The 13,834-nt window shown below is 40.5% G+C and overlaps 1 protein-coding gene across 1 annotated transcript; it reads left to right on the plus strand.

Annotated features, from left to right (window-relative positions):
• The first annotated feature begins 2,759 nt into the window (after positions 1 to 2,759).
• On the plus strand, positions 2,760 to 11,113 carry LOC138887594 (uncharacterized). Its single transcript, XM_070169359.1, has 9 exons — positions 2,760 to 3,701; positions 3,787 to 3,888; positions 4,106 to 4,344; positions 4,655 to 4,803; positions 4,966 to 5,135; positions 5,196 to 5,654; positions 6,258 to 6,394; positions 10,267 to 10,527; positions 10,888 to 11,113. Exons 1-9 carry the CDS (start codon positions 2,760 to 2,762, stop codon positions 11,111 to 11,113), a joined length of 2,685 nt encoding a protein of 894 aa, XP_070025460.1.
• The last annotated feature ends 2,721 nt before the right edge of the window (positions 11,114 to 13,834 follow it).

The raw sequence follows: 13,834 nt of genomic DNA on the forward strand, positions 1-13,834 counted from the left end.
GAACAAAATATGACAGCTGTACAAACTTTGGAAGCTAGGGCCCAACAGATTGGGCGTTTGTTGCAAGAGAAGGGCATCATAAGAGAAAGGGTTAGTAAGATTGCCAGCTACATCACAATGAAGTGCAGTAAGTGTGAGGACATGACCGGATCCATGTTCTTCTCCACTGTAATGACCTTTATCCACCAAATAATGGAAGATCTTTATCATCTCCAAGGGGATTTGGCTCGTAGGCCCGTGGCGAGAGTAACTGATGTCCCTCGGGCCCTTAGAGCAGTTGAGGTATTGATGTATTCATGATTTTCATTGGAGTTTGTATTTTCGTTGGAGTCTATTGGTCTATTTTCGAGTCTGTATTTTCATCTTTAGGAGTCTGTTAGCTTCCCTTTTTGAGTCTGTTAGAGTGAGTCGTTGTAATCAAAATGTTTTATTTCATGAAAAATTTGAAAATCCCCAAAATGTGTTGTTATTTATTTTTTACACTTATCCCCCGAAACTACGCATGATCTGATTCATGCGGGGTCATGATACGTAGGCAATCTTCATAGGATTCGATCATAACCAAAAGAAAAAAAAAAGAAAAGAGAAGAAAAGAAAAAGAGAGAAAACAAGAAACTGTGGGAAGGAAACAATGGCAAAACAAGAGATAAAATGAGAGAATAAAGAACAATGAGAAATCAAGCAAAGAAATGCAGGAGTGACAAAGAGAGAAGTTGCAAAATGGACATTAGGTAAAGTCGGGATGACGCGATCAACTGATCAAATGCATAATAGAAATGGTTAACTACTTAGGTGCATTGCATCCCCAACGTGCGGTGGCCTATCTGTTACGCTCTAATCTCTAACAAGTTTGTTGTTGAAATCAGTACAGGCAGGTGGTTAGTTTGTTTAGCATTCTGGCAACTCATCCTTAGAATACCAAGTCCAAAGACAAGCTGATCATGGCTAACCACGAACTGGATGCAAGTGTTATTGATCCGTCAAGAGAGGGGGAAGAGTCTGATGTTAATCTGAAAGAGGAATTGTATAAGCTGAAACAACAAATGGTAGAGATGTACCAGGCATGGGTGAAAGGGCATCCACCACCATCCTACCCCGCAAACCTTGCTTTCGTCCCACCGTTGGCTCAATCCCAGGAACCTCCCACTGTTGATTCATTTCCAGGCTTTCCCATTTACCACTACTACCAAGGCACCACTTCCCAAACACCACCAGCTCCACCACCCAAACTAGTTCCATACCCTCCTCCACCAGCCACCCCTATTTTCGTGGAACCCCCACTTGCTACACTCCACTGATCCTCTAGTGAGACTTTATTCCAGACCCAAGATAACCAATACTATCCCCTGGAGCCTACTTTCAAGGCTCCAGAACCTTACTCCTATACTACTCGCTTCGACATCCCTGTTGAGATTGACAAACCACCTAAAAATCCAGAATAGGAGGAGATGTTCAGGAAGGTTAAGAGCTTGGAACAGTCATTCAGAAACATGCATGGATTTGGAGGCCAGGTGAGCGTGGCCTACAAACATTTGTGTCTATTTCCCTATGTTCAACTGCTAGTGGGATTCAAGATGCCCAAATTCGATCTATTTGAGGGGCAAGGAGACACGGTGGCCCATTTGAGAGGATTTTGCAGTAAAATGAGCGGAGCCGGTGGGAAAGAATAGTTGTTGATGGCATACTTTAGCCTTAGTCTAAGCGGCACGGTGCTAGAATGGTACACTCATCAGGATCACAGCAGCTGGTATACATGGGATGATTTGGCCCAAGCATTCGCTTGTCATTTCCAATACAATCTCGAGATTGTTCCAGATCATTTGTCTCTGATTAAGATTGAGAAGAAGCCTAGTGAAAGTTTCAGGGAGTACGGTGTTCGTTGGAGAGAACAAGCGGCAAGGGTTGACCGTCCGATGAAAGAGAGCGAAATGGTGGATTACTTTCGGCAGGCCCTGGAGCCCACTTACTACGGCCATCTGGTATCATTCATAGGCAAGTCCTTTAACGAGGTAGTGAAGATGGGTGGCATGGTAGAAGAAGGGCTTAAGTCAAACAAAATCCTATGTTACTCGGCTATTAAGGCAACTACCCAAGCCATTTAGAATGGTACTGGGGGAGTAATCGGAAAGAAGAAGAAAGAATATGTAGCAATAATTGATTCAGGATCATGGTTTGGACCTAGGGGCCCGTCACACCATTATACTCATCCTCGACCCCACCACGAAACCTACACTCAAACCCCGTATAATCCATCCCAGCATTACTTCCCATCACCAGACCCTCATTTTTCCGTCCACCACACCCAAACATATATTCAACCTCCTGCCCACGCACAATGGCATGCGCTAGCCCCACAAAATACCTACCCATCTCCACAAAATGCTTTCCAACCCACACGAGCCTACAGAAACCCTACCGGCCCGGGTTTATGGCCCAATCAAGCATTTAAAAATGAGAGGTTGTAGCGGAAGAAAACCTTCACCCCATTGGGAGAATCCTATACTAGTTTGTTCCACAGGCGGAGGCAATTGGATATGCTCAGACCAATTGAGTCAAAATTGCCAAATCCTCCCCCAAAGAATCTTGATTACTCTATAAGCTGTGAATATTGTTCTGGTACTCCGGGGCATGATACAGAGAAATGCTAGCACTTGAAAAATGCTATCCAGAAGCTCATTGATACAAACCGGATTGAAGTCCAAGCTTCAGAGGCACCCAATATCAACCAGAACCTACTGCCAACCCATCAGGAAACAAACATGATCGAGATAGTACATAAGGGAGGGGAGCCCGAGAAACCTTCACAGACTTTCATGATGATTCAGTCCAGTGAGGGCAAGCTAGTTAAAAAACCAATAGTTGAGAGATCAGTGAACAAGTTGAGCAGTACAAATGGTGAACCATCTGCGGTAGTGAAGAAAGGGTCCCTAAGTGATATTGCAGCAAAACAAGGAAAGTCAAAAGTGGTTGTGCCAGGAGTGACAAACAAGCCTGTCGTAATTGTAGAGGGTGCTCGTACGGATCCTGTCATCATCAAGACGGTAACCCAGTTGCTGATAATCAACAGCAAGGCTATCCCATGGAAATATAAACGGGTGACAGTGACCTACAAGGGAAATGAAGTGAAAGAAGAAGTCAATGAGGCCTATGGATTAACTTGTTTGGGGAGATGCTTTTCCCCGGAAGAGTTAAGAAAAGCTAAAACCTCTAAAGATAACCCAGTTCTAGTGAAGAAAGCAGTAACTGAAGAGGAGGAGGAGGAGTTTTTGAGAAAAATAAAGGTACAAGACTATTCCATCGTGGAACAATTGAGAAAGACGCCTGCTCAGATTTCATTGTTAATTCATTCAGACGAGCATCGTCGGGCCCTAATGAGAATTCTGAATGAGGCTCACATTCTCGACCAAATCCCAGTGAACCATCTGGAAAAGATCGCCAACAAGATATTTGAGGCGAACAGAGTCACTTTCTCTGATGATGAGTTGCCTGCAGAGGGTACTGAGCACAACAGAGCCCTCTATCTTACAGTGAAATTTGAAGAATCTGTGGTTACCAGGGTACTGGTTGACAATGGTTCCAGCGCAAAAATTTGCCCTCTCTCTACTCTAAACAAGTTTAAAGTGGATGATGAGAGGATTCATAAGAACCGTATCTGCGTTCGGAGATTTGACGGCGGAGGGAAAGATTCAGTTGGTGATATAGTGCTTGAGTTGACAATAGGACCGGTTGAATTCACCATGGAATACCAATTGCTGGATGTAGCTATTTCCTACAATTTTCTGTTAGGTCGACCTTGGATTTAGGCCGCCAGAGCAGTCCCGTCCACTCTGCAACAGATGGTCAAGTTCGAGTGGGATAGACAGGAAATCGTTGTGCATGGCAAGGATGGTATGTGTGCTCACAGTGATGTCATTTTCCCATTCATTGAGGTTGAAAATAATAAAGGGCCCTGGGTCTATCAGGTTTCTAAAACACTGACGGTCGAGAAAATTCCAGAAGGGAAATGTGTTCCAACTCCAAAGGTGGCCGCCACATCAGTCATGGTGGCTTTTAAAATGCTGAAAATGGCTTTGTACCTGGCAAGGGTTTGGGTGCATCTCTGCAGGGTATTATACAGCCAGTGTCCCTCCCTAGAAACTTGGGTACGTTTGGTCTGGGATTCAAACCTACATCGGTAGACGTGAAAAGGTCTATAAAGCTAAAACAGAGGGTGTGGACACTTCCAAAGCCTATCCCGCATCTCTCCAGGTCATTTGTCAAGCCCGGTGCCAAGAAACGGCCGGTGAAAATAGTTCCAAGTTCTGTAGTCGACGTTGATGAAGAGTTAATTGAAAGGTTCCAGAGGTTGTTCGATGATGTGAACATGGTGGAAGTTGGAGAATGTTCTAGCAAATAAGATGTGCAGTCTGTTGGGCCGAGTGCAAAGCTTAACAATTGGGAGGCTACTCCTCTTCCTAATCGGAAGGAGTTTTGGTAGTTTGCTTTGATTTTCTTTCAGTTTACTCTGGATTATTCCAGGGTTGTAATACATATTCTATGTTCCGTCCGTTTGGATGTATAAACCATGTTATCTTTTAATTTCAATGAAATGCAATTTCCCTTTTTCATCATTCCTAATAGTTTTATTTTTGTTTTTCTTTTCTTCATTGTACAGTTCTTTTTATGCTGATTTCAATGACATGACATGCATGAGGAATCTTCAGCCCAGTTTTGAAACTCAATCTAATTCTAAGATAATAATTCAAGAAAAAGAGTGTGATGATGAATCAGAATATGATGAGGATGAGGTCTTTGAAGAGATTAGTAAGGAATTAAATCATTTTGAAGAAAAACCCAAACCTAACCTGAGTGATACAGAAGCAATCAATTTAGGGGACCCAGATAATGTCAGAGAAACTAAGATAAGTGTCCATCTTGAGTCGCAAATCAGGGAAGAGATAATTAAAGCATTGTCTGAATATAAAGATTTCTTCGCATGGTCATATGATGACATGCCGGGCTTAAGCACTGACTTGGTGGTTCACAAATTGCCCACTGACCCAACATTCCCTCACGTCAAGCAAACATTGAGAAAGTTCAAAACTAACATGAGTGTGAAGATTAAAGAAGAGGGCACAAAGCAGTTTGATGCAAAGGTCATTCGAGTCACTCGGTATCCCACTTGGTTAGCCAATGTTGTACCTTTGCCAAAGAAGGATGGTAAATGTGTTGATTACCGTGATCTCAACAAGTCAAGTCCAAAGGACAACTTCCCAGTGCCAAATATCTACATTTTGATTGATAATTGTGCCAAGCATGAGATTGGATCTTTTGTGGACTGCTATGTGGGCTATCATCAGATCTTAATGGATGAGAAAGACACAGAAAAAATGAAATTCATCATGCCATGGGGGACATATTGCTACCGGGTAATGCCATTCGGTTTGAAAAATGCTGGGGCAATGTACATGAGGGCAATGAAGACCATATTCCACGACATGATACACAAGGAGATCAAGGTTTATGTGGATATTGTGATCTTAAAGTCCAGGAAGCAGTTTGACCACATCATAGATTTGAGAAAGTTCTTCCAAAGGCTCCGCAAGTACAACCTTAAGCTCAATCCTGCAAAGTGCGCATTCTGTGTGCCATCTAGAAAACTGCTGGGATTCATAGTCAGCCGTCGAGGCATTGAGTTGGACCCATCAAAAATCAAATCTATCCAAGAATTGCCACCTCGAAGGAACAAGACTGAGGTGATGAGTCTGTTAGGGAGGCTGAACTACATCAGCACGGTTTATTGCTCAGCTCACGACAACTTGTGAGCCTATCTTTAAGTTTCTGAAGAAGGATGTTGTGGTCAAGTGGACAGATGAGTGTCAAAAAGCATTCGAAAAGATAAAGGGATACCTATCAAACCCACCGGTGTTGGTCCCACCAGAACCGGGGAGACTTTTGATTCTGTATTTGACAGTTTTGGACAATCATTTGGTTTTGTGTTGGGTCAGCATGACATCACCGGTAGGAAGGAGCAAGATATCTATTATTTCAGCAAGAAGTTCACATCTTATGAGGTTAAGTACACTCACCTTGAAAGGACATGTTGCGCCCTAACTTGGGTAGCACAGAAGTTGAAGCATTATTTGTCATCTTACACTACTTACCTCATCTCTCGTTTGGATCCGTTAAAGTATATCTTTCAGAAGCCTATGCCCACAGGGAGACTTGCGAAGTGGCAAATTTTGCTCACAGAATTTGACATTATCTATGTGACTCAGACCGATATGAAGGCCCAAATATTGGCCGATCATTTGGCCGAGAAGCCGGTTGATGAAGAATATGAACCATTAAGAACTTATTTTCCCGATGAAGAGGTGATGCATATTGACGAGCTGGAGCAGATTGAAAAAACCAGGTTGGAAACTTTTCTTTGATTGCGCTGCAAACATGAAAGGAGTCGGAATAAGGGTCGTGCTTGTTTCTGAAATAGAGCACCATTACCCTGCTACAGCTCAACTTCGTTTCTATTGTACCAACAACATGGCAGAGTACGAGCATGCATTTTGGGTTTGAGGTTAGCTGTAGACATGGGTGTCCAGGAAGTCTTGGTCTTGGGAGACTCTGACCTTCTGGTGCATCGGATTCAAGGAGAATGGGAAATGCGGGATTTAAAACTCATATCATACCGACAATGTTTGCATGATCTTTGTCAACGATTTCAATCAGTATAGTTCAGGCATATTCCAAGGATCCATAATGAGGTTGCCGATGCTTTGGCTACTCTAGCGTCAATGTTACATCATACAGATAAGGGTTATGTGTACCCTTTGCATATTCAGGTCCCCGATTAGCATGCTTACTGTAACATGGTGGAAGAAGAACTTGATAGTGAGCCATGGTTCCACGATATCAGGGAGTATATCAGGATGGGGGTGTATCCAGTACAAGCCACAGGTGATCAAAAAAGAACAATTCATCGTTTGGCAAGTGGATTTTTCTTTAATGGAGGAGTTTTGTACAAAAGAACTCCATATCTTGGATTGTTAAGGTGCATAGATGCTACAGAGGCCACAACTATCATGACCGAAGTACATTTCGAAGTCTGTGGACCGCATATGAGTGCGTACGTTCTGGCAAAGAAAATTCTCTGAGCAGGTTATTACTGGCTCACCATGGAGCGAGATTGTATCAGGTTTGTGCGCAAATGTCATCAATGTCAAGTACACGGAGATTTGATTCATTCTCCGCCATCTGAATTACACACAATGTCCGTGCCATGGCCCTTCGTTGATTGGGGCATGGATGTCATTGGACCAATTAAGCCAGAAACATCCAATAGGCATAGGTTCATCTTCGTAGCCAATGATTATTTAACCAAGTGGGTTGAAGCTAAGACTTTCAGGTTTTTGACCAAGAAAGCAGTGGTCGATTTTGTTCACTCAAATATCATTTGTCGGTTCGGGATCCCAAAGGTGATCATCACAGATAATGTTGCTAATCTCAACAGTCATTTGATGAAAGAGGTATGTCAATAGTTTAAGATTATGCATCGCAATTCCACTCCATACTTCCCCAAGGCGAATGGAGCAGTCGAGGCAGCCAACAAGAACATAAAGAAGATACTTCGGAAAATGGTGGAGGGTTCCGCGCAATGGCATGAAAAGTTGTCCTTTGCGTTGTTGGGTTATCGCACTACTGTTCGCACTTTAGTAGGGGCAACTATTTTATTTGTTGGTATATGGCACAGAAGCCGTGATACCCGCAGAAGTTGAAATCACATCCCCCCGGATTGTCGCTGAAGCCGAAATTGATGATGATTAGTGGGTCAAAACCCGTCTGGAGAAATTGAGTTTGATCGATGAGAAAAGATTGGCAGCAGTATGTCATGGTCAGTTGTATCAAAAGAGAATTGCAAGAGCATTACAAGAAGGTGCGTCCCCAGAAATTTGAAGTGGGTCAGCAAGTACTAAAACGTATCTTTCCACAGTAGGCTGAAGCAAAGGTCAAGTTTGCCCCAAATTGGCAGGGGCCATTCATCATAACAAGAGTGTTGTCCAATGGTGCTTTGTATTTAACCGATATAGAAGGAAAATGTGTAGATATGGCTATCAATTCTGATACAGTCAAAAGATATTATGTATGATTTCTTTGATTTAAATTGTGTTTGTTTGTACTTAGCATGTTTTAAAGATTGGAATGACGAAGGCATTTTGTTCTGTTATCTAAATACTTTATCCTTTGTTACCCTTTTGGGCTCTATTTATTTCCTTTCATACCCTCTTTTGGAATCAGTAACAAATTCAGAAACATGAACGCACAAGCTAAGTAAAGGAAAAGAGAAAAAGAGAAGGAAAAGAGGGAAAAAGGTAAGAGAAAAAGAGAAAGAAAAGAATGAAAAAGAGAAAAAAAAGAAGAAAAGAGAAAAGAAGAAAAAAAGAAAAGAAAGAGAGAAAAGAAAGAGAAAAATCACAACAACAAAGTAATTCCTATGACATGAACTATGTTCGACCTGATTTCTTTAAGGATACGTAGGCAACCTCACGGTTCGTTCCCATCAAATAAAAAATTCAAAAGCCCCAAGCAAAGAAACTGGGGCAGAAAGTTGTGGTTATTGTAAGAAATCTGATTCCAAAAAGTTGTAATTTTGAACCCTTTCAAATTGTTTTGAGCCTTTTGATATCATTTTATTCTAACCCTATCCAAATTCCCATATTACGGTCCAAAGAAAGACCTTTCGATTAGTCTTCAAGAGATGCCGAGTCAAGCAATTAGAGGTGATTCATATCAGGGGCAACACTCCGGTTTAAATAGGAAAAATAAAAAATGAGAGGGTCTTATTGGTGAAAACCCTCGTGGGCACCATAAGGCGACAAAGATCAGAGAAATTAAAATGAGAGAGTCTTATTGGTGAAAACCCTCACGGGCACCGTAAGGCAATAGTGAGTTGAGAGATAAACAGATGAGAGAGGTTTGTCGGTGAAAACCCTTTAGGGCATTGCAGGCCGAACATGTTCACTGATTTGGTGAAGAAATTGGGTTTTGGATATCCCGGGGCATAAAGTATGACAACTGAAAGGTGATTGATTGAATAGGCTGGGATGATTAATCCGAAATGCATGTCATGATCATTGGTTTCAGCTATTCCACTTAGATAAGTCTCTTTTATTTTCCCCCTCAAACAGTCGTCCAGTTTTTGGATTTTTCTTCTTTAATTCCTAACTCTCAAAGTCATTGCATTTCATTTCTTTTGGGTTTATTTCTCTAAGATTTTTCCAGTGTAAGTTTTGTTTAAGCAAGTGAGAAAGGATTTTAACGCTTACTACCAACTTCTAATTGCACAAAGCAAAGGGCAGCCAAAGCATATCAAAGATAGCATGATGTAAAGTGGGAAACAAGGTGTCAGTGAAAATTCCATTGGTCGAAGGGTTTAGTAATCTTGTGGGAGATACAGAGGTTTAGGTAGAAAGGTCAGAAATGTAAAGCAACGATTTAGGTATAGAGCACTCGGGTCATCCAGGGTCCTGCGGTTCAGGATCAGTCAGAAGGTCAAAATAATTCTTGGCCAGTTCAAGGCAGCCAGTCAAAGCAAAGCATGGAAAGGGAAGAGCCACCTTTAGCAATAATGCCACAAACTAACCACCCCTTTTTTTTAACTGACGAGATTTTTCTTTGATTTGAAATAGGGGCAGAGAATTTTGTTTGTTTCGGAGAAACCCTACGTAAGGAAAAGCAAGCAACAGACAGGTTTGACCGTAAATTCTCAGGACCCTCCTGGATAATGGGACCTAGTTTAAAATTCAAAACATTCATGAGTAACAAGATTTAGCATAAGTGTACCCCAAAGAAATATAAGTTGGCTTCAAAGTTTTCATTCTTAGGATAGGATTCAATTCGAAATTTTTAGGACCCTCCTGAATAATGGGACTTAGCTTTAAGACCTCCATTAGATAACAAGATTTAGTGTAAGTTCTGCTGTAGGGAAGTATAATTTAGCCTTAAAGTTGTAACTCTTAAGATAGGACTTGATTTTGATTTTCAGGACACTCCTAGATAATGGAATTTAGTTTTAAGAACTTCATAGATAACGAGATTTAGCGAAAGTCATACCTTTAGGAAACATAATTCAACTAACTATCATTTTACTAGGAGTTCTTAGGACCCTCATGGATAATGTGATTTAGCTTTTAAATTTTTAGAGCTTTTGCGTACTATGTTTCGATTAACACTCACAGATGTTCCCGATATCAAACTGGGTCAGAAAACTTTCTTTTATGTTGTTGCAATCAGGTTCACAGGCAGCAGTTTTAGAGGTCAGTTCAAGTGTTGGAAATTAGGCGCCCACCTGGAGAACAGAGGGAAAGCAGCAAGGTTCAAGGGAGTTCATCAACCAGGAGCCCACCTGAAGAACAAAGGGAAGCAGTTCAAGTTTCAAGGCAGTAGTCAAGTGTTGGTAATCAGGAGCCCACCTGGAGAACAAAGGGAAGCAATTCAGGTGTTAGTGATCAGGAGCCCGCCTGAAGAACGAAGGGAGAAACAATTCAAGTGTTGGTAATCAGGAGCCCACCTGAAGAACAAAGGGAGAAGCAATTCAGGTGTTAGTAATCATGAGCCCACCTGAAGAACGAAAGGAGAAACAATTCAAGTGTTGGTAATCAGGAGCCCACCTGAAGAACTAAGGGAAGCAGCAATTCAAGTGTTGGTAATCAAGAGCCCACTTGAAGAACGAAGGGAATCAACAATTTAAGTGTTGGTAATCAGGAGCCCACGTGGAGAACGAGGGGAAGTAATTCAAGTGTTGGTAATCAAGAGCCCACCTGAAAAACGAAGGGAAGCAGCAATTCAAGTGTTGGTAATCAGGAGCCCACCTGAAGAACAAAGGGAAGAAGCAATTTAAGTGTTGGTGATCAGGAGCCCACCTGAAAGAACAAAGGGAAAGCAACAATGTACGAAGAAAGACGATTCAAGTTCAGCAATCAGGCGCCCACCTGGAGAAAAGGGGAAAAAGCATCTCAGATTACAATTCAAGCCAGCAATAAAGGAATTTCACTTGGAGGGCACGAGTCAACAGAGCAATAGGAACTGCAAGGTCAAGTTTGAAGACATAGATAGGATTCTTGTAATGCATAGATCATAGTTTAGACTATCTTCTTTTATTTTATTTCGGTGTAATAAGGGGTTCAACAAGCAGTAACATCAGCAACAGTAAAATCGCAGCTTCCTGGTAGTCCCAACTACCGAAACTTCCCAAACTATACTGACCTGATTCCTTTATAGACAAGTATATGGAGGCAACCTCGAAGCAGGGTACAGTTAAATCTTTCAAAAATGCTTCCCACAGAGTATTCAAACGGGCAAAAATCGCTCGTATCCGCTCAGTTTATCTTTGCACGAAAACTCTCCGTTTTTTCCAGCAAAGAGGGGTAGCTGTGAGCACGTGATTTTTGCCCTATATGAATTATTCCCATAAATTCAAACAAAAAAAAATTACCCATTGTTTGCAATTTCGTGGATGTTTGTAGCATTTTTTGTTAATTATTTGCATTTGTCTATGCACGTCTATTTTATTTAGTTCATGAAAAATACAAAAAATACATTGCATTTGCATTTAGGATTTAATTTTGCATTTTTAAACCAATTAGTAATTTAGTTGTTTTACAAAAATGGAAAAATTACAAAAAAACAACTTATTTTTGCTTTTTTTTTATTTTTTTTTATTTTTAGCTTTGAATTTTGGTAGTTTTCTTTTAATTTGGTATTTAATTAGTTGTGGTAATTATTTTTAGAGTTTATTAATTTAATTTGGTAGGATAATTTTTTTTAGGCATTAATTTATGTTTTATTTTCAATTTTTGAAAAGAAAAAAAAAGAGTTTTGAAATAAAAAGAAAGGAAAAGAAGTGAAAAGAATTGAATTTTGGGCCAAATCCTTAAATTCCCCAAGACCAAATTGATTTAATACCTAACACCCGTTTAAGCCAGCCCAAACCCGTCTGTTACCCGGTCCAATTCCGTTGCAAACCCAAACTACCCCGTTTTGATCCCCTTTAGTTTGAGCCATCATTCTCCCCTTAATCAAACGACTCAGAATTGAGCCTCATTTTTATATAAAACTGTCCGAACCATTGCAACCCCCCCTCCCCCTGTCTCATCTCTCTCATTCACCCTATCTTCAGAGATGTATCCTCAACCCTAGCGCCGCCCTAGCTTCCTCCGGTGGTGGCGCCACCCCCAAATCATCCCAAATCAACACCATAAAACCTCCATAGTCCCCTATTTCCCAATCTATCATTAGTTTCCCTCGAATCTGTCCAGAGCTCCTCGAATCTTGAATTTGAGTTTCGAGCCCTAAAAGCTTAAAATCGAACCTGTGCATACAAGGTTACTCCTCTGAATTCCCTGGCTGTTCAAGGCTGTTTCATCACAAAATGATGAAATTCGCTTGTTCTTGACCAAGAACAAGCGTCTGACATTGTTTTGGCCTAACTCAAAGTGCCAATATCGATTTCGAGCCTAGTCGGTGAGTTCCCTTAATTTTCTGTTCATTATAGTTTAATCTCACATTTCATTCCTCTTCTTTTCTTCTCCTTTGTTTTTGGTTGAAATTTGACCAATTTTCTGAGTTTGAATTGTTTTCTATTCGTTTGTTCCCTCTATTTCTTTTTTAAATCGTAACAAGTTTGTTCTCCGATTTTCTTGTTCTATTGAGTTTCATTAATGTCATAGTAATATCTCTGATTTCCCCTCTTGATTTTAGTCTCATTAGTTTAGTTTGATTAGGTTTATTTTGATTTAATAACTTAGTTGATTCCCTGCTTATTTGTGTTAATTAGTCAGTAACTTAGTTTAGATTTTGTGATTGTGGAAATCATTTCAGTGTTTGTATGCTTACGAAATTTGGTTGGGTCAGTTTATTCTTTGGGCTTTGGTTTGTCCCTGACCCATTTGCAAAGAGCATCCCGTTCAATTTGGTTTAAGTTATTGGGTCAATTTGCCCATGAGATTTCTGAAGTAATTAACAGGGGTTTAACAGATAGTCTAGGAATTTAGGCTAGGGGAATCTCTAATAACTGATCTAGGAAATTTCTGGAAAGGTGCCTTTGGGACTTATTTGAAATACTGATTTTTAAGCTAAGTTTATAACAGCAAAAATGAAAATATCAAAAGGTTTAAAGTGCAAAACTGATTTCAGTATTGCTTCCCTAAAAGCTTGCCTATAAAGGCACCTTTTCTTCATTAGCAAGTGAGATTTTAGAGAGAAAAATATCCTGAAAACGGAAACAGCTAGCTCAAACAAGAACACTGATTTCTTTGTTGGAAACTGCTCCAAAATTGAGTTTTGATTCTGGTTTCCTAGCATTCTTATTTAGCTATAACTTCTGAAAATCACAAATTCTGATCTGGGAGGAAATGGTTTGAGTTTTGGGGTTTGAAGGTCTGGTTTGAAATTGTTTGGTTTCTGGGTTACTGCTTTATTGTTGGGGATCAGAAGTGCTTTTTGTTGCTGCTTGATTACTGGTTCCTCACTTCTTTTTGGATTCTCCTTATCCCATGTACATGTTTCTGAATTCACCTTACATGAGGTTTGACTTGAAGTGTGAAATGAAATCTGGAGTTTAAAACATGGCTTCAAAATGCTCGGATTCATTAGTTTAGCCTCATTATTTATAAGTTATATGGTTTTGAACTTATTTGATGCACTATATGTTTATTATAAGAGCTGTAGTTAGTTTGTATCTGGTATGAAGTTATTTTCTAGCAAAGAACTCATAGCTTTATGTTGGTTTTTGAGTTCATGTTATTATAGCTAATTTTGAACTATTAAGAAAGGAAACTTGATGGAAATCTGTTAATTGGAT

The sequence above is a fragment of the Nicotiana sylvestris genome, chromosome 3 (genome assembly GCF_000393655.2).
Source record: "Nicotiana sylvestris chromosome 3, ASM39365v2, whole genome shotgun sequence".
NCBI classification, from domain to species: Eukaryota; Viridiplantae; Streptophyta; class Magnoliopsida; order Solanales; family Solanaceae; genus Nicotiana; species Nicotiana sylvestris.

What these genes read in the sequence shown, in the direction of transcription:
- LOC138887594 (XM_070169359.1), top strand. Translation starts at nt 2,760, where the DNA reads ATGATCGAGATAGTACATAAGGGAGGGGAGCCCGAGAAACCTTCACAG. An exon ending in CAAAGCAGTTTGATGCAAAG is followed by an intron (nt 5,136 to 5,195) that starts GTCATTCGAGTC and finishes TTGCCAAAGAAG; the next exon opens with GATGGTAAATGTGTTGATTA. An exon ending in GAGCAGATTGAAAAAACCAG is followed by an intron (nt 6,395 to 10,266) that starts GTTGGAAACTTT and finishes TGTTGCAATCAG; the next exon opens with GTTCACAGGCAGCAGTTTTA.